This window comes from Mus caroli, unplaced genomic scaffold (genome assembly GCF_978045245.1).
Source record: "Mus caroli unplaced genomic scaffold, Mus_caroli_1 scaffold_13, whole genome shotgun sequence".
NCBI lineage: Eukaryota > Metazoa > Chordata > Mammalia > Rodentia > Muridae > Mus > Mus caroli.
The window spans coordinates 111426070-111446040 of NW_028227268.1; the positions used below are offsets into that span (position 1 = coordinate 111426070).

The 19971-nt window shown below is 40.5% G+C and overlaps 1 protein-coding gene across 6 annotated transcripts in view; it reads left to right on the forward strand.

Annotated features, from left to right (window-relative positions):
• Positions 1-19971, forward strand: part of Grb10 (growth factor receptor bound protein 10) — a 104466-nt gene that overhangs the window by 32329 nt on the left and 52166 nt on the right. For all 6 annotated transcript variants that reach the window (XM_021177707.2, XM_029483452.2, XM_029483449.2 and 3 more), the window contains exon 2: positions 17409-17487. Coding sequence is in view for 2 of the 6 variants with exons in the window: in XM_029483449.2 (XP_029339309.1) it covers positions 17409-17487 (79 nt within the window). In the remaining 4 variants the exon portion in view is untranslated. The remainder of the gene's footprint in view (positions 1-17408; positions 17488-19971) is intronic.

The following is a 19971-nucleotide window of genomic DNA, read 5'->3' on the forward strand; positions in this document are numbered from 1 at the left end:
GTCTTGAACAGGAGGTAATTGGGCAGTTGACATTCATTGCCACAAGCCATCTATCTTCTATCATAAATTGTTCCTGTTTTAAATGTTTCTTCATTTGTCTCTTCTCTGTTTTCCCTTTGATGTTTAAAGTATTCATTTCTTTTTATCCTTTCATTAAGATTGAGAACACAAATGTTCTGTTGTTTGTTGTGAATGTGATTATCTTAATAGATCATGAACATTGCTCAATTCTCTTCATAAAGAATAGACTTTCCCAGCTTTTATGGAAGGTACAACCTTTTGTGGTAATAATTTAAGACTTAAATTTCTTTTTAATTTTAATTATTAAGTTAAATTGTATTACTTAAGCTGCCTGTCAACAATTATGCTATTTAAAGCTGTGTACACTGGTACCAGCCTGTATCCTAGCACATTGTAAATTGAGGCAGGAGAATAAGAAGCTGAGGTCATCAGTGGCTCCTTCACAAATGTGAAGGCACCCAGGGCTACCAGAAACAAACAAAAAAAGAAATCAAGCAAACAGAGAAAGAAAACAAAACACAGCTATTATCTGTTAGATGATCCTGAATCCCCATTACTATGTGCTGTTCAAGGCATAGCACGGAAGGTCACACCAGGTCTCTTCTGTGCCACCCCGAGCAATGCATGGTCACTTTCTCCTCTTTTTTTTTTTTTTCACATAAGCAGCTGTTTTTGAACTTCCTTTTCTTTAAGTTAGAACATAATGTATTAGATACCGATATGATATATTCAAACAATGTGTATTTTTATGACACCCCCACCTCAGTTTCCCCATGCTAGTTGTGCTTAAGCAGATGTGGGATGTTTTATAAATGAAAAGGTCAGAGGAAGGAAAAGGCAATCATAATGACCACACTGTTGGCTGGGAACAGCATGGAGCAGGCTGAGGGCCTGATCCAGCCAGAAGAGGAGAAGGGACGGAAGCCGGGTAGATCTGCCATCCCGATGTGCTAGATATGGCCTGGGTATCCAGAGACTGGGCTTTGGACTTAGGGATGTTGAAAGGGAGACAAGCATCACTATCACAAAACCAAACTCCACCAAGACCCTGTTTGCAGGTTGTGAGCCAACCCCTTCAATCATGCTTTAAAATCAAGGGAATGAAAAGCTTTATAAAGAAAAGAAAAGAACTTCAAGTTGATTGCAGAGATTTTTTTTTTTTACCATGCACTGAGCATACTGCCAAAGGTCATGTAATACTTGTCTTGAAAGACAACTGAGGTAAGCCAGGCTTCATCACAGAGTGTCATTTAGTCAACTGCTTGATTGCTTTGCATTTTGATTGTCAACTTGACCAACAGTAGGATAGGAGTGTGTACACATACAGATAAAGTTCATCATGAATAGGATTCACAGTTACCTGTGGTAGCTAGGGTTCAGATGTCATCTGTGCTCTTCCAGTCTCCAGAGGGCAGTGAGGAATGCCCAACATAGTTTTCAGAAAAAGTGTTACTGGGCACAATGTTATTCAAACTTATGAAAATAATTTAATTGGTACAAATGGCCCCTAAAGTACAAAAATAAGACATAACGCCAAAAGAACAAAGGCATATTCAAGTTCATTTGTGGGATCTAGAAATATAAATATTGACTTTTCAAAGAAAAATATTGACTTTAGTGTCATCCAACTCTTGACTTTGTCTTAATTGTATTTCAAAGCTATAGTTTTAATAAAGAAGAATAAACTTTATAATGACGATTATTTAAGTATTTATGAGGTCACAGCTCAGCCAAGACCAACAGACTCTCATACATTATTTATAATGACAGTCTACAAAGAAGGATTTAACATTAGGTATACACATGAAATCAAAACAGCCAGACAAATTTGTCAATAGGCCCTCAAATCAGGGAAGAAAAATGGGCCCCAGTTATTAACATACTTCTATAGTTAGTCTATAGCTATTAGTGAGAAATCCTGGTAGCATTTAAGATACTAATCAGCTGTACATTTTTAGGCTTATAAGTGATTTCTTCAGTGTCTATGAACATGGTATGAATCTCTATATATTAACTCAAGGATTGCTTTTGGTGAGATCACAAGCAACAACAACCACATATTACATTTCACTCACAATGCAACAGGGCTCCAATTTGTCCACATCCTCACTAACACTTGATAGATTTCCCCCTCCTCTGTGTGCATGTGGTGTGTATATGTGTTAGTATCCCAGTATCATTTTGGTTTCTAGTTGCCTAATGACTAGTGATACAGAACGTATTTTCATGCATTCCTTAGGCAAAGTCTGTTTCTGAGTATGTGTGATAGCCTTTAATGCATGTAAGTTTTGTGATGTTTCCCTAATACCTGTTCCACTGATTTTTATATCATAGAAGTTACTGTCAAATACTAGGTCATGAAGATTTCCTCTGTTTCATCCATGAGGTCTATGTGTTACTATTAGCTCTGAATTAGGTTTTCCAACCACATTACTTGTTCATGATGTAGGGTAGGATCCATTTTTTTCTTCAACATGTAGATCATCCTCTCTTCCCAGAAGTATATTGGATACGCTCTCCTGTTGTCCCCCATGTTGAAAATCAGCTATATCCTCAAGAGTTTATTTCAGAGCTGTTTTATTACTCTGGTCAACAACCTTATCTAGCACTGCACAGTTTTAGTTACTGTAGCTTTGTGGTAAGTTTTAGACACAGATAACAAGAATACTTAGACTATATTGTTTGTTTTCAATACTGTTTTGACTATTCATACTCCCTTGAGAACATTTTAGATTTTCAGGGAAAAAAAGGACTACAGTAGATTTTGATAATAGGTTGTATTGATCTTGAAGATTTATTTTTGATAGCATTTTTATATTAGCAATATTTCAATCTATGAACATGGTACACCTTTGGTTACCTATGTCTAATTTATATTCTTTTAGAACATTTTATAATTTTCAGTTATCAAGGTCACTTACCTCCTGGGCTAAACTTATTCCTAAATATTTTATTATTCTTATAAATTGAATATTTTTAATTGTTTTAAAGTATTCAACTGTCCTAAGCTACAAATACAATTAATTTTTTGTGTCTTATACAAAAGTTAAGCTTCTGTATTAGCCCTAAGAAATTTTACTTGTTTTGGTTTTGCTTTGTTTTGAGACATGGTCTCCCTATGTGGTCCAGGCTGGCCTCAAACTTGTGTATTTCTCCTTCAGCCACACAAATACCAAAATTACAAATTGTTTCCATTGTACTGTAATAGGTTTTGCTGTGTTCTTGTTTGATTGGTTTTGTTGGCTTTTTGTTGCATCTTGTGCGATAAGGTCTCACTGTGTAGTCCAGACACAATTTAAAGAAGACACAAGGAACCAATGGCTACCAGAATACTTTGTGCTTTATCTGCCATTTCCTTCACTAGCAGATTACCAAGGGAGCACTAGAGGCAAGTAGAAGGCTCCACAATGCAGAAAACCTTGACCCACCCTTGCTTTCCTGCAAAGAATCACTGCATCTCTTCCTGACAGTTCTGTCATAGCACAAATGTGTGCATTGATTCCCAAAATTAGGTATTCAAATGAACTGGGTGTTTTTACCTTCTTCAAAAGCTCCAAATGGTCCACTGGAGTGCTACCACACATTAGGGACAGTCACAGACTCATGTCACAGTTGGAGACATGAGTCTGTGAAGCAAAAGAGGAGAGATGAAAAGGGGACACATTGTTTCTTAGAAGATGGCTGCTCAGCTTGGTTGTCAGCTGCCTGTCTCAATTGCGTTCCTTTCCACAGCATGGCTCTTTTTCTCCTCAAAGGCCTGAGATAGAATTTTAGGGGAGAAGTGCATCTTTCTTTCTTCCATTTCTCCAGCTTCTCTCCCTGAGCTACCAGAAAGATTTCATCTACAGTGTCCTTCAAGTTCTGAAGCAGACTTTAGTTCCAATGTTTGCTTTAAGTATATGCGGGGATAGAGCCTAGAGGGTTGGCCTTTGGCTCTTTAGATTTGAGCAGGAACTCTTGGTTTATGCTTATCAGTACTCATGTCATTTGATGTACTTGTGCCATCTCTCTTGGGCCTTCATCCTTCCACCTTGGTTTTGAAGTCTTTTTCACATGTACTGGCCTTAATCATATTTTCGTTCTTCTTTGAATGTGTCTTTCTTCCCCTTTATCTCTGAAGTCTCCCTTTAGCTACAATGATAAGTATTTGCCTACAGTGCCATGGCTGCAGAGTGAAATCTTTTTCATCTCTCCCCAACCCCCAAGTGGAGCAAATCTGCAGAGAGAGCTGAAGATTAGGAATACCATTCATTCTAATTATTGAATCTGATGTAAAGCCAAAATCAGTTACATGCCAGAAAAGGAAAAGAAAACTGTAGCCAACTGAGAAGGTTGGCGGCAACCTGCGAGTCTGTTTAGTGGGTGAGGTCTTGTGCAGAAATCCAGTTCCCTGTGCCTCATACATACTGGTCTCCTTGTTCTTAACGAGGCTGTGGCTAATTGAAGCTCTGTGCTACATCCATGGGTCACAGGCCTGATTGTCATGTGGCCAGTTAGCTTTGGCTTGTTTAGACTCATACTACAGCCCTTCCCCCTGCATGCTATGTGGCCCTTCATTCCTTCTTCCCAAGAGAATACAGCACGGAATCAGAGGACGATATCCCAAGAGAAAGGCTAAGTTTTTACTAGTGTCATTGTCAGCTAGGTACAGGATAGACTTTGAGGGCCAAATAATGGCCCAGGGAAGGGTAAAGGCACAAAGACTCTCTTACTGTTCAATCACCTCCCCCTGGCGGTTTCCATTTCCTGCTGGTACATACAGAAATGGCAGCGGCACAGACTCCAATCAATGCCTCACTTTGTAGACTTGCTGGGTGTTTGTCCTTGATGCTGCTGTGCCCAAGGCTGCTTCCCCAGGAGCCAGGACACCAGGAACGCACCAATACTGACTATTCTCTGCTCTCCTCTGTCATACTTTAAGGATATGTTCAATGCTGTTCAGTGGCTTTTGAAGGCACTGTCTACTCTTATAAAAATCCAGCATCAAGACTTGGCAGTATGTATTCAGTGTTCCTGGAAAATTAGATGACAGTTCCAGAATTTCTCAGAAAACAAGATGATTTACAGTGGGTTCCAGTCTTGAGCAATCTGCAATTACAGCAATTAGATAAATCTCCAGGGTTTTATGGAGAAAAAAATTTCTTCTTAAAATCTTCAACATACAAATAATTTTCTGATTCTAGCTGTGTTCACTAATAGCTGTGGCTTGGATCAGATATATAATTCAGTCAATGAGTCACTGATAGGTGAAATTTTTATACATACAGAAGCTTCAGAATTGTTGCATGCATCTAATGGTCCTGCTTTCTGCTTGAATGATGGAGGTAGTAATTGAGCAGTAGGGCAGGGCAATAGCAGCCAGAGGCTCACTTGTCTCACATGGAAGGCCTAGACTCTTACCTTTTCAATTTGGAACGTCATATCCTCTTGTCTCGGTAAAATCAAAGACCTTCTCTGTTCCTCTGTTAGTCAACAGTGTGATCATTGTCATAGGCACCCGGAAATGCTTAGAAGTTACTCAGCATCAAGATGACCACATCTTAGAAGCTAATCAAAGGTTATAAGTTGATACTGAGTATCATCCATGTACTAAACACATTCTGAGGGTCAGGTTGACATTTTGGACCTCACTAGACAAATAAGTAGGTTCACAAATTCTACTGGAAGAGGTATACATGGAGCTATTGACAAAGGAAATAGTTATGAACAGTGATAATAATCATGAAACAAATACAGTAAGGACAATCTGGCAGAAGGTGGGCTTTCTGGGCAGGGGATGTCAGAGATGCCTCCTGAGGAAGAAGATAGGCCCAGTATACCGTGAGAGACCCAGGAAGGGGTCTCCCGTGCATTTGAGGGTAGTTTGATGAGTTGCAGAGGAGTGTGAAATGTGAGAGGCCCAAACATGATGGATGGGCTGATGGTCAGAAGAGGCATATACAGTTCACTCAGCACAGAATGAGTCTGGGAAATTCTGTAAATACAAAAAACTTTGAAATGTCAAGGGCTTTGAACCTAGAAAGCTTTTCACGTCTCTTGTCAAAATGGACTCTGTGCTCTCCATACTGCCTTCGTCCTAAAGTAAATTTTGTATGAATGTCCTTTATTGCCAACATATGAAAAGTCTTGCCATTGCTCTTTGGATCAGACTCCTGATATGTGAGGGATATGTGTATTTTTCACAGAGACAGAATGTAGCCTTTTAGCCTATGTCATGGTGAATGTCAGAGAATCTAGACAAACAACTTAATCCTCTGGGATCTGACTTTACCTCAGATGAGTAAAAAAGAATTAAAAATAACCTATTGAGGATGTGGACAGGAGTCCTAGCCAGTACCTCCTTCTGCACGTATACGCTGAGCCCTGTCTGCAACCAGCCTGGGCTCTGCACTGTGGGGGCCCCAGTCTAGGCCTGTTCCCAGCTCAGGAAGGTGGGTAGCAGCTGGCTCTTGGCAATGGGTGGAGCTGGCTGGGCACAGAGGCCTGCAGTGATTTCTGTATTCCGAGAAAGTTTAAAATAGATTCCTGGTTGGGTACCTTTACTGTGCTGTAATTCTTCAAGTGTGGCAAGCAGTACACATGGCATCTGTGTTAACAGTTTGTGACACTTCAGTGAATTGGGGCATCCCTTCTTCTCTGGCACCTGGATGAAGCATGCATTTATTTTGGTTTATTTTGACAATCTCACTTGCTTGGGTTCAGGTGCTGTAAAACATCCTTACTTAGTTAGATGCAGAAGGGGTGGGGGATGCCTAGATACTTACTCTAAATGCTTCGGATAACCAGACAAAGAAAAATTGTATGTTTTAAATAGGCAATCATTATATATCAATAGACAAAAAAATTAGGCAGTTGCAATTGTTCATTTAAAAATGATACATTTTAAGAGGGACCTTAAATTACTTATTTTATTAAAGGAGAATAATTTAAACATGAGTTTATTTAGTTTCCTATTTAAGTGTTTGGCCTTTAGGGTACTGTTTCAGTTACATTTGTATGTTTCTATACCACAGTCACATGGGACCTTCTAACTGCAGGTGTGAATCCCTTCATGCTTATTGTATTCTTTTTTTCTCTCCCTGAACATGTAGTGCTTACTGAGTTTCATGTTTGGGGCATGGAGTGTGGCTTCAGCTCTTGCACTCTATCAAAAGGCTCCACTTGGGCTTCACAGCCCTGTTTGTCAGTTTCCCCAGAACATGTTAAATAGTCATGTGCTGGTCCTGAAAAGGTGGCTGGGCTTTCCCTCCATCCTTCCCTCCACACCACACCTCGTCCTTTGTATTACATTAACAAGGGAGAAACAGAATGTTCTTGAAAGTATTTAGAAAGGAAGATAAGTACTTGGTTAGAAAGGGTCTAGGGGCAATTACAATTTCCAGCTTAGTGACCATTGGAAGGGTCGCTGATAGCATCGAGGATCACTTGATTCAGTAGGGATTTTTTAAGAGAGATAAGTCAAATCACATCCTTAGAGGATCAGTTGTGTGAACCACTGGATTCCACTTTGGAAATTACCCCCACAATTTGCATCCTAGCACTTGGTCTCTTGTACAGGAAATGTTTGAGCAGACAGAACCCTCATTGTCACCCCCTCCAGTGGACGCAAAAATGACCTAGGAAGCAGAGTACTATGGAGTTAAGGTGTGGCCTCATTTGTTCTCAATTGTCCCATCTCATGTAGCTTGGGACACTGTCAGCTGGAAACTTGCCCGTGGCCTTAATGTCACTCTTCAAAGGTCCTTTCACATACTGGTCTCAGAACAAGGTCAACAAATGGAGCTAGGGACTCATTAACCTTTCAACCCCATTCTTGAAAAGGAAGCCGTAAGTGGAGGAGGAAGACATTTCAAGTGTAGCTGATAACAGGTAAGCAAGTAAGTAACAGTGTCATTGGTGTCCTGGGGCAGAATCCATTTATAATTTGGAGGAAAGTCTCTAGAAAGAGAAATGGTATGCAACTTTAATAGTGGAAAAGTTAAGAGTTTATGGTATCTACAGATGACCTGTGTGTGAATAGTTTAAGTGCAATACACACACACACACACACACACACACACACCCCACATCTATAAGTTCATACACTCACTCCAACAGTCCTCCATCTTCTTTTGCAAGTGTCATTCCATTTGTTGACAGTATTAGAAGCACACAGCCTGGCAGCTGGGCCACTGTGATGGAGGCCAGCTGGCTCTTCCTCCTTGCTGTCTGTTGAAGCTGGAGTGGCCCTATGAATAGCCAGGCTGTTGCCATTTATAACTCCTATTCAGCCATGGAAGAGTATGTACGGCTTATTAAAAAGAACAGTGAAGGCCTCCATGATTTTTCCCTTGGCCCCTGGCCCAATACCACCTCTCCCCCAGCCCATATTAGGCTATGACAGAAAAGGAGGCCATCTCCTCCAGGATGGCTAGAGAAGCTGCCCTGTTTTTGGTTTGGTTTGGTTTGGTTTTTTTTTTTTTTTTTTTTTTTTTTTTTTTTTTTTTTTTTTGTGACTGGACTGTTTATCCTTCAACTCAATGTCTTCCCGACAAACTCTCTGGAATAAGCATATTTACTAGTGTTACTGTCCAAATTTGTCTACAAATGAAACTGGAGTTCCTAGCTTTTCAGGATGTACGTACTGAGCCAGGACAAGTTGATGTGAAGGTGTCAACTTTTAGCTCAACCTGGGTTGGTGTAGTTTGATGGTCCAACTATAAAGTATGTTGATGAAGAAAGTAAAGGCAGCTCCCTTCAATCATACCAGATGTCAGACAGGCAGGAAGCAGCATTAACACTCACGCTTAGGGCTGGTCTCCACCACTTTCCTTTAATGGGCCATTACAGCTTGAAAAATCTCTACAGGTAATGATGCAGTGGTGACTGATAGGGCTTGGGTCATTGTTCATACCTTCCTAGGAATTGTTTGAGACAGGATCCCACTATGTACCCCTGGCTGACTTTGAACTTGTGATCCAATGCCTCTCCAGCATTGGAATTGTAGGCATGCAGTAGAGTACCCAGCTCACAATACTATTTTAACCATGGTTCTAAGAATAGAGTCTTGGAAATATTTGTGTAAAATGTGCAAGTCCTGTCTTAGAACTGGAAGGGAGTGTACTGGTCCTGTTTTCCAGGTGAGGAAATAGCCCATGCATTGAAGAGTTAGCTTACAGTATTTAGTATGCCATACTTGTCGTTTACAAACATTTGATTCATACTACAAAAAGGTTTTTTTCCTGTGTGAAGGATGAGGTGAACTTCTTATGGCCCACACAGCAAGCTGGCTTGTCTTACAGAGAAAAGACAGTCTCTGAGCAAAGCCCCAAGATTTGGCCTTTATGTTATTTTTATATTAGGCCCATACTTTATTCAAAGACAAAATATATTTTATATCAGTTCCTCTCTGTTGCCTTGATAAAATGCCCTGACAAAAACAGTTTATGAGAGAAAGGGTTATTTGGTTTACAGTTCAAAGGGGCAGAGCCCAGCATGGCAGGCAGGAAACATAGGGGCTACACTGTATCTATAGACAAGAAACAGAGAGAGGAAAGGTAGGAAGTAGAACGAGCTTTTGAACCTCAAGGCCTGCCTCCAGTGACATACTTCCTCCATCAAGTCTCCATTCTCCTAAAGGATCCATAACCTTCCCAGATAGAGCCATGAGCTAAGGAACAAGTATCCAAATATATGAGCCCAAGGATAGGATAGAATGGTTCATATTCAAACTACAGCAGATCTTAAGGAAGTATCACCTTGAACCATCATCACCTTGAACTTCAGCATGCTCCAACACATACCTACCCGCTGAAAAACAAATACACCTGGTCCAGGTAAACTCTGGGCCAACCTCATTCCACCTCTGGGTTCTTGGCCGTGAGCTGCCATTTACCCTTGGCCCTCTGCCCTCTACAGGGACTTAGAGATGAGGAAGAACCACTACCAAGGATTACATCACACTGAACCCTGAGGCCTTTTCCCAGTCAGCCAGGACAGTGAGAGCCCTTTCCAAGCTCTGAGATTATTTTTGAGCAAGTTCAAGGAAGGGGTACATGTCTTCCTTATGCTAAACTAGAGGCAGAGTATAAGCATGTGGCATGCCTGCTGTGTGCCGGGTACTCTACTCTGAAGGCAGCTCTGTCCAGTTTATTGTTCTAATTGTGTGTTTGGGGATCTGGCTTTAGTATAGATGTTACAGGGGTTATAGAATCAAGAGTGAACATACAAGGCTTAGAACTGAAGAATGTAGGTTCATTTTGATGGTACCACTTTTGTGGTGATTTCTATTTTAGACACAAGGCAGTTGAAACTCTGAGATGCTTAGGGATTGCCCCTATGGCTGGAAGACCAGAGTTTCCAATGTGATCTTTCCAATTTTGAGCTCCACATTTGTTAATATGCCATGTTGTCTTCTTATTAACTAGTGCTTTGCTCCTTTTTATTTTATATCTATGAGTGTATATATAGCTAGGTGATTCTTCCGTTCCAAAGGGCTGTGACCTTTTAGCCCGGTTCTTTAAGGATCCCTGGAACTCAATATATGTAGTAATTTTCAGTGACAGGGGAGAGGAAAGAGATAGGGAGAAGTACTCAGAAAGTAGAAAGTGGCATTTCCCCCTTTTCCAAAACTTTAAATCATGGTGGCCAGCATTTCTTGAGGTCAGAATCAAAATATTTTTTAATTCAGTTTAAAAATTCATTATTTTCCAATTATATCCATGCCCTTATTTGTGCCTTGACTGGTAGTCTTACATACTTTAAGAGCTTTAGTTGTCATTCTTACTGCTTAGATATTTATGGGATGTAGGTAGAGATTCCAGTTTCATGCCTGAAGTTACTATAGAGCTCACAGTAAGTTAAGGTGCTACTTGCTGACAGATCTAACAAAGTAGCCTTAGGTAATCAAAGGTGCAAGCTTTGGTGTCCTTTTCAGTTGCCTTTTCACAAGGGAAGTGGTTTATTAAAGGTTGAGGATGCTGGAGATAGTGTTAGGTAAAGATGAAAAGCTATAGCAATGGTGAATTGAAGGTGTTCAAACTCATAAAGGAAAAGTGACAGTGGGGTTCATTGGGAGTTATGATGGAAGCTTAGAGCGTACCAATGCTAGTAGATGGTGGGAACTAGAAGCAACACTAGAAGAAGAGGGAGTAGTGTAAGAGATGGAAATGGTGCAGGAAGATGAACATTGGTAGAAGTTTTGAAAGTGAGGGAGGAGGTGGAGGTGAAGAAAGGGAGATAGATGAGTGTTGGAGGTGGTAGAGTAGAGGAGACACTGGAAGAGGAAACACTGATCAAGGAGTAAATGGAAGTGTAATGGAGGAGAGATGATGATCAAGGTGGTGCTGGTAGAGAAGATGGAGGAAGATGTGCAAGGAACTGGTGGTGGAGGTTTTTTAGGAGAGGTGGCGGTGCAGCAATGCTTGTATTGAAAGCAGCAGCTGACGTGGGCTTTGAGGGGCTGTTATGGGCATGACCACACTAAATCTCCATAGCAGTTCTTAAGGTTGTAGAGTCTTCCCCAAGGTCATGTAGCTGCTCATCTGCAGAAATTCTAGAGCTGGTGTCCTTCACCTTAAGGCCAAGCCGCCTCCTTGATGTGGGAATGCCGGATCTAAAACCGGGAATAAAACTGACTTGGCAAAGACATTTTATTTTGGGAAAACCATTTGTCAAGATTGACAGGCTCTGGACACAAGGTTTCTTTGGAGAGTGACGGAAATATTCTAAAATTAGAACATGGTGAGGGTTGTACTCTCTGTCTTGATACCAGCACTCACTGGATTGTACACGTACAACAGAGGAAGCTAAGCTATGTAACATCTCAGTGTAGGAGTGTGGAACGTTCTCAAACTCTACCATGAAAAACTGAATCTGATATCTGTATGTCTAATGTAGCAGAGCGGGTGCTAAAGTTAAGCCATTGAAAATTGCTTTTGCTGATGCTGTCAAAAATAGCCTCCTTTGGAGATAGTTATTGTTGAAGAAATGCCAAATGTTGAGTACTAGGGCTGTCCTATGCCTTTAAGAGGTTATAGTAGTTAGGTTAGTTGGCAGGTCTAAGTGAGAACTGAGCATGCATGCATGTACACACCCACACGTCTTAGCACATATCTATTCATATAAACACATATATGCACATATGAGACAATTTTTTTTAAGTCTGGCCAGAAATGGCCCAAACATTTTCATGTTAGACTCAGCAGCTTATATAAATAGAATTATGAGCAAAAAGTGTAATTCCCACAGTTACAGATGAAAAACTATTGCCCTCCCTCCTTGATAGAGACAGCTGGCATGCTGAGCTTTTCTTCTCTCCGTTTGGCTCTTGGAAACTATTCTGGCCTGGGCTTCATGCCTGGTTGCCATAAGTCTTTGCTCTCCCTTCCTTTGCCTTTACATAGTTATGTGTGTCATCTAAATAGGCAGGGCCATGTGGGACAAAAGCCTGGCTCTAGATCATTTGTGGTGAGTGTTATAGTCATTGAGGCAGCTGATTTTGTATTTCTTACCAGAAGAGGATTTAGAGCACCACAATTGCAGCTTTCACCAAATTGTCTGTTATTGTAGGGAAAGTAGGAACAGTGACATCTTCTATTGTTAAGAATAGATGGGCTTACACCTGTGAATTATGGACTGGACACCTGGACAAAATCCCTAGTGGAAGAAACTATTCACTAGGCTAGGGTCTTGGCACTGTGATAGGCTCAGAAGGAAGAGAGTTGCTGGGAATAGCTGAGAACAGTCAGGAGACCAGCAGGTGAGCTCCAGGCTTTGGCCAGCAAGAATTCCAAAGGGGTCTTCACACAGCACACTAATATATGGCTTATAAAACCAAGCCACTTCCCAGCTTTTGTCCATCCTTGGCTTACCTTGCTCCATTGGCCACCATTTCATGAAGCTAAAGGTCCAGGGATCTGATGGTACAGCCCAGGTAGTCTTGCTGTCTTACCACTGAGACAGAATGGAGCTGACCATCTTTACTGTCCTATTCCAGGCTTTTACATGAGTCCCACTCCACCATTTAGTGTAGTGTCCCAGATTGGGCCACCCAAGAGAAGGTGGGCTTTTCCTGTACCTTTTTCACAAAGACTTGTTTCTTTTGCTTCATTACTTGGATGTGCTTGGCAGGTCAGATTTTACTTTAGTAAGTACTTCCAAAACCCACATGAATCTGAGAAGGTCCAGCATTAACTAAGAAAGTGCCCTATAGGGCTTCAGGTCAAGAACTTCTGAAACACACTCCCAATCTTCCCATCTTTTTCTGGAGATAGACAGCATAGTAATTAAGAACAATAGTCTAAAAAGTATTTACTGTTAGCCTATCCTTCAAACAAGAACCCCAGCTTCCTTCGCAAGCCCCCGCCAGGGCCTCCCATCTAGGCAGACTGTGCCTGCCACAGGCCACCCTCTCTCTCCCCTGCCCAGTTCTATCTTGGTGGAGGCCAGGAGGTTAGGAAGCAGACATACAGATAAACAGAAACTACCCTGAAGAGGAAACCTTTCGTCTAGCCATGCTGCTCGTTCCCTCACTCCTGGCAGTGTGACATTGTTTGCCTCGGAATGGTGGGCAGACATTTGCTCTTGAGCTTGTGGGTGTTGATGCCACAGCCAGTAGGTAACTTTACTCCTCTGTCTTTGGGGGTTTGGTTTCATTTTTAAAATGCCATAATTTTTAATACATAAGCTTACTGTTTCTAATTGAAAAACCTGAAATATGAACTGCTCTAAAATTAAAAACTTCACAGAGAGAGAGAGAGAGAGAATCAGGAAATCTGCCCCCTGCCCCTGTATACAATTAATAAAAGTATGGCATATGTTTACTGTGAGAAAAAGGTATGTGTGGCACATAACTAAATTCGTGTTTTGACCTGAATTATATCCCTAAGATCTATCTATCTGGGCACACATACTCCAAAGTATTGTTTTTTAAACATGAAAAACTATTTAATCTCAGGCATTTCAGCTAAGGCTCACCCACCTTGAGTTAGGTCTTCTTGGTTTATAGAGACAGAATTCTTCATTTTAAAGGGTGTCTTTTTTTTTTTTTCAATCTGGGATTTTACAAACACATGCAGTTCTCAGTGAGATTTCATGATTACATCACATTTAAGCAGTTGCTTGAGACAACATGAGTGTTGCCAGATGAAGTAGAAAATATCCTGGGAAGCTGTAGATAAGCTACAGATAATGTTTACAGTAAGCACTATGTAATATTTGGTTGTATACTTATACCAAATAATTTTCTCTCTGGATCACAGATTTAACTGGGCATGCTGTATTTCTAAGTCTACTTTATACTATTTGCCTTAGTTCTGTTTGCAAGCTGCTTGTCTTTTAAGTAGGTGCGTCCATGTAGCCCAGTGTGCTTGTGATGCCTGAGGTTTCTCATTCAGCTGTGCTGAATGCATGAGAGGGTCTCAGACCTGAGTGTTCATAGGACACAGCCAGGTGCTGTCAGGTGGAGCCACGTCTGTGGTGAGGGGATAGATTTAGCACAACTGTATGAGATCTGAACCAGTCTCCTGGAAATGATGGACTTGTATACCTTGGTCTATGCTTCCCAGTGTTCTTGTGAACTACTTCCAAGCTAGTGGTCCGAGAGCAGTATTTCCATTGGTGGTACTACTCATTCAAGGACATATTTTAGATGAGACACTTTAATATTTCAAATAAACCTTAAAATTAAAGCCATGCAATGGATATATTTTGATAAATGTACTTTGGCAATTTTATCATTGTACAAACGTCATAGAATGTAGTTATACAACGCTAACTGCTTGAGGTCCCTGCATACTTGGGTTGTATGGTATAGCCACTGAAATACACTGTATGAATGAAGCTATGTGGTCTATGACTTTTTAAAATCTGTGTTAAATCTTTCCTGGCTCAGAAATTTGCTTGGAAGAAAATGACTAAGATGTTCATGTAAAAGAAGTGAGAAAGGAAATACCCTGCTGATGATAAAACCTGTTGGCAGGCTGTGTGAGTGGAAAATGCAGGGTGTCAGCCCCAAAGCAGACAGATGTGCTGAACTGATGAGTGGGGAGCTGAGAAGGACGGCTGTGGGTGTGGGTGGGTGAGTGGGTGGGTGCTCTCTCTCGAGGGTGTGCAAGTGCGAGCAGTAATTAATGTGTACCCAGCAACCTAGAGCAAAAGGAAGGATTGGGTGACAAATAGTGCTGTAGTTTGCAAGTGATTTGTTGCCCGAAGGCTCTTGTTAAGGGCTTTCTCTTCTAGGTGGCACCATTGGGAGGTAGTGGAGCCTTCTGGAGGTCAAGCCTAGGGGGAGATGATGGGGACCTGCCCTTGAGAGGAGCCCCTTCTTTGCCTCTGGCTCTCTTTTTCCACTTTCCTGAAAGTCTTGGCTGGGAGGTGAGCAGGTCACCATGGGCTCCCTGCCGTTGCCACCTGTCATCTCTAGATGTCCAGAAGCCATGGAGCCAACCAGTTGTGAATTGAACATATAAAATGGAGTCAAATTAAACCTTTTCTCATAATAAGTGTTATCTTGGGTGTTTGATATAGTAACAGAAAACTAGCAAATACAATTTGGTTGGGTAATATCTGTGAAATCTCTCTACCTACCGATCACCAAAATAAATGTCAGATATAAAAAAGAATAGTTCAAGTCAGAAAGAAAAGTCAAGTAAAATTGAAGTAGATTTAATTTTTTTCTCAATAGAAAGAAAAACAATTCTCAAGATGAAAGTAAATGGCCAGTCTGTGAAATTGCACCCCAAGTAGAGCAAGAACTCAAGCATACCATGCTTACTTTGAGATACACTTCTGAGATTTGCTCAGTGGGTTTAATAGAGTAGCAAACTTCATATTGAAAACATGAGTTCGGCTCTAGTTCAATGAAGAAATATGTGTGAGCAAAGATCAAAGAGAAACTTACAGAAATTTAGGAAAATGAGGCCAGTATGACTTCTCTATTTTTCACCCCCTTTCCTATTCGTATTGTTGGAGTGGCTACAGTCCTAGTCCTTAGGCAACCTGATACCTATGGTCAAGTCCCAAGAACTCAGCAACCTTGCAGTGCTCCATTTCCTGTTGTGAGTAACGAGACACTGCCAAGTGGGTAAACCATGATGGGTTTTGTGTTTGTTCATAGTTCACAGGCTCACAGACTGAAGCGTTTCTGCTGCCTGACCGTTTTAGTTTAGTTGTTTGAACCCATGGGGGCATGACCAAAAGCATCGAAAGCCAACTGTATATTCTGAAATATTCTTGACACTAACAGAGTAAGAATCTCATGCTATAGCAGCTTGGCGTGCTGGGAACAATGGATGGGTACAAGGTTGCTATTAATCAGTTGTAGATGATCTTCCCTCAGTCTATGATTGTTCTGCTTAATAAGTTTTTGACATTATCGTTGTGTAAAGGCAATATGCATTCAACAGACATTTTGAATTTTAAGCTTGGATCATTTCCTAGACTAATGCTGTGTTGTATGGTGCTGTCTTGCTATGCTGGGTAGTGGATATGAGCCACAGTTCCTGCTGAGTCTCTGGGTCAAGAGAAACAAGAAGTCCTCTGTAGTGATCCATGTCTCAGGTGCAACGTGAAGTTGGTTGGATATGTTCAGTGCACGTATCACCTCAGACATTTTTCATGTAGGTTGAATCTACTGGGATATGAGCCCACTGCAATCAAAGTGGAATCTGTGCCCTGCTTGTAACTATATATTAAGGAGACTTAAATGAACATTATGTGCTTTTGGCACAGTTCAAAACCTTTCTAACTACAGAAGTAGTACATGTGTTTTCAAAATGTTCACAGATTTTACAGACTTATAAGAGATTGTTGACATCTGACTACCAAGAGTTAATCACTGCTCTTTTCTTGTAAGCATACGGATATAAAGTAGCATATTTCTACCCATATTTTAACATTTCTTTCACCATCTTGAGGTATTTCTATGAAGATATTTTTCTCAAATTATATATGTGCTGTTTTAATTTTTGCCTAAGACTTCGTCCTCATTCAGCATGCCACTGAGTTCCCTATCCTTTGCAAGGAGCTCTTTATGATTCCTCTCTGGATGTTTCTGGCCCAGGAAGGCCAACGTTGGATACTTAGCAGCTCTAGAAAGTGTGTGTGCTCCACGGAGTGTTGATTGTTGACATTCATTGCCTGTACTGAACATTCGACAGCTGTCCTTTTTAATTACTCTTCAGAGAATTCTAAAACAAAAATAAAAACCCAGCTTCTAACTCCCTTGACAACCGATTACAATTTGCCACGCTTGCTTTGCCTTCCACCGCGCTCTTTCAACTGTCTTAAAAGTATATATTAAAAAAAGTTTTTTAATTTTAAATTGGAAGGGAAGAAGTAGCTGAACATGAGGAGCCAGGCGGGTACAACACCTCCCTTCACTCTGTTGTCTCTTTTTTTTTTTTTAGGACAAAGTGGGGCAGTCAACGTCCAAACCCGAAAACCTAGCTAAGTCTGGGTTTTCGCCACAACAAAGAAGCCAACCAGGTAAGAACAGACTAACCTTACAAGTGTCAAGAATTTCATAGTTGTGTTTGGTTTCCATGAGGTTCCAGGATCTCCCGTAGATAGGAAAATGTGAAGGTGACTGAGTGTTTATTACACAGTGTACTAAACCTCAAAGCCTATGCTCATCCTCCCATGCACAGGGCATCTGCTACAATGCTTATCACCCTGACACAGTGTGACACTGTTGGAACACCTGTCACACTGTGTTGTTTAGGGAGGCAATGGCACAGAAAAAAATCTGTATGTTTAATACAATTAGAATTTTTCCAAGTATTTTTGATTTGTGCTTGGTTGAACCTATAATTGTAAATCCTAGGGATACAGAAATCCAATTGTATTTTCTAAAATGTTCCTGGCATTAATAGAATAAAACTCTAGCATCTTCCTTTTCTCTTAAGGTCAAAAGATCTAAAATACATAAAATTATATATTTTCTTTTTTAAGACTTTTTTTTATTTATATACATGAGTGTTCTATTTGTATGCCTGTGTAACAGAAGAGAGCATCAAATCCCATTATTATGGTTGTGAGCCACCATGTGGTTGCTGAGAATCCAACTCAGGACCTCTAGAAGAGAAATCACTGTTCTTAACTGCTGAGCCATCTCTCCATCCCTATATATTTTCTTTGGATGAGCAAACTTCAGTGAGTCAAAGGTTAAATTCTGTTTTGTGTGAGTTATCTGGGATTCATCTCTCACTGGATTCTGCAGAAAGGCAACTCGCCATTGCCTATTGAGGTCCCTCTCCAGGGCATCCTCTCTTTTAACTTTGGGGTCCTTTCACCCTGAGAACTGCTGAGTTTTCTGTTGAATAACTCCACAGCAAAATCCTGTGCATTTGGGCCTTTTCGTGTTTTTCAGCTATGCTGGTTTTGCATGTATATACTCTAGGATGGAAGAGATATATTCTCTCTTCCCTTTTCTCATTCCTTCTACACTGTTGGATTTCTGAAAGCATCACTCTGGGGAAGAAGGAAATGTCTCTATATAAATACGAAAGTAATTTGGTAAATTAGATCTAATAAATGGAAACTTTCATCAAGAATGAAGAATCTGATCCTGACGTGAAACTGGGGGAATGCACGTGGCCCTTTGTTGGGCTGCTGGTGAGTTTAAGTCCAAGAAGTCATACGGTTTGGAGCGGATAGGAGTTAAAGTAATCACATTTTTTAATTGTTTCTTGAAAAAGAAGATGACATTAAAAAATAAACGCTGAGGTGTATCTTGTAATTAAATAAGTGTTTTCTCAAGCATTAGGCAGCTCATAAAAGAGACATAGTCAGTCTCAGACAAACACAGGTTCACACTTCAGAACATTTTCAAATAATAAGTATAATATATTTTATATAACATATAGATATAAGATGTAAGTATAAGAGTACATGTTTGTTAGCACAGATTTGAATTTTAACTCAGTACAGCCTACAACTAGCAAATGATCTCATTGAAGTTGAGATATTCCAGGTCGTATCTGGAATTCTCAAGAACTTATCTCTTTTCCTTTGTCTTTACATTCTACTCTCAACTACTCATACACAGTAGGTAGAGTTGGCTTCCTGTGAGTTCATTTTGCTTCTCTTATGGGGTATGTAGCATCCAGTGGAAACTAGAATGTTGATCTGTCACAGAACCAGAATAAGACTTAAAGGGAAAAGGATCGTGTTTTCATATGAAATGCCTATTCAGAGTTTTAACCTTTAAGCACACCTGTGACATTGGCTTCCCTTAGTCCTCCTCTTCATAGAGTATGTAAAGCCAGAGAACCAAAGAAAGGCCTGGTAGTGTAGCCATAGAACCAACAAGAACAAATAGAGATTAGTCCAAAGTAATAAAGCCAAAGAAGGTCTAAAGGGAAGAAATAGATGTTCTCTAACACACCATGAGACTGATAACCAACTTGGGCACAACACAACAGATGTCAAATAATCTGATTTACTTTCAAAGCACTGAAGGAAAGGTAACTATCTAGAATTTTATACCAATGTATCCTTTCTAGTAGGACACAATGAAACTTTTTCAAGCAGTTCTTCAGAAAACAAGTTCCTGGCAAGCTTTGTTGAAAGAAGGATTCAGGGCTGGGCAAGCATAAATGAGTAGTAGAGCTCTTGCTTATCGGGCATATGCCCAGGGTTTTATTTCTCATATTGAAAAAGGCTGTCAAAAATGTTACTTCAGGAAAGGGGAATGGGAGCATTCAGGGAAACATGGCAAGCAGGAAATAGTGCAGTGGAGAGAAACTAGCGAGATATTGCTAGTGCAGTACCATGCAAATAGCTGAAACAGGGACAAAGTGAACACCATGTACACAGATTTCAGAAGTCTTCAGGGAGTATGAGTCAAACCTGAAGAGAATCTAGTTAGGAAAAGTAAAATGTGGAACAATTTGTGAAAAGGTAAACTTGAGTATGCATTTGAAAATATTAAATGCAGCTAAAAGTTGACTATACTTACTAAAAAAACAT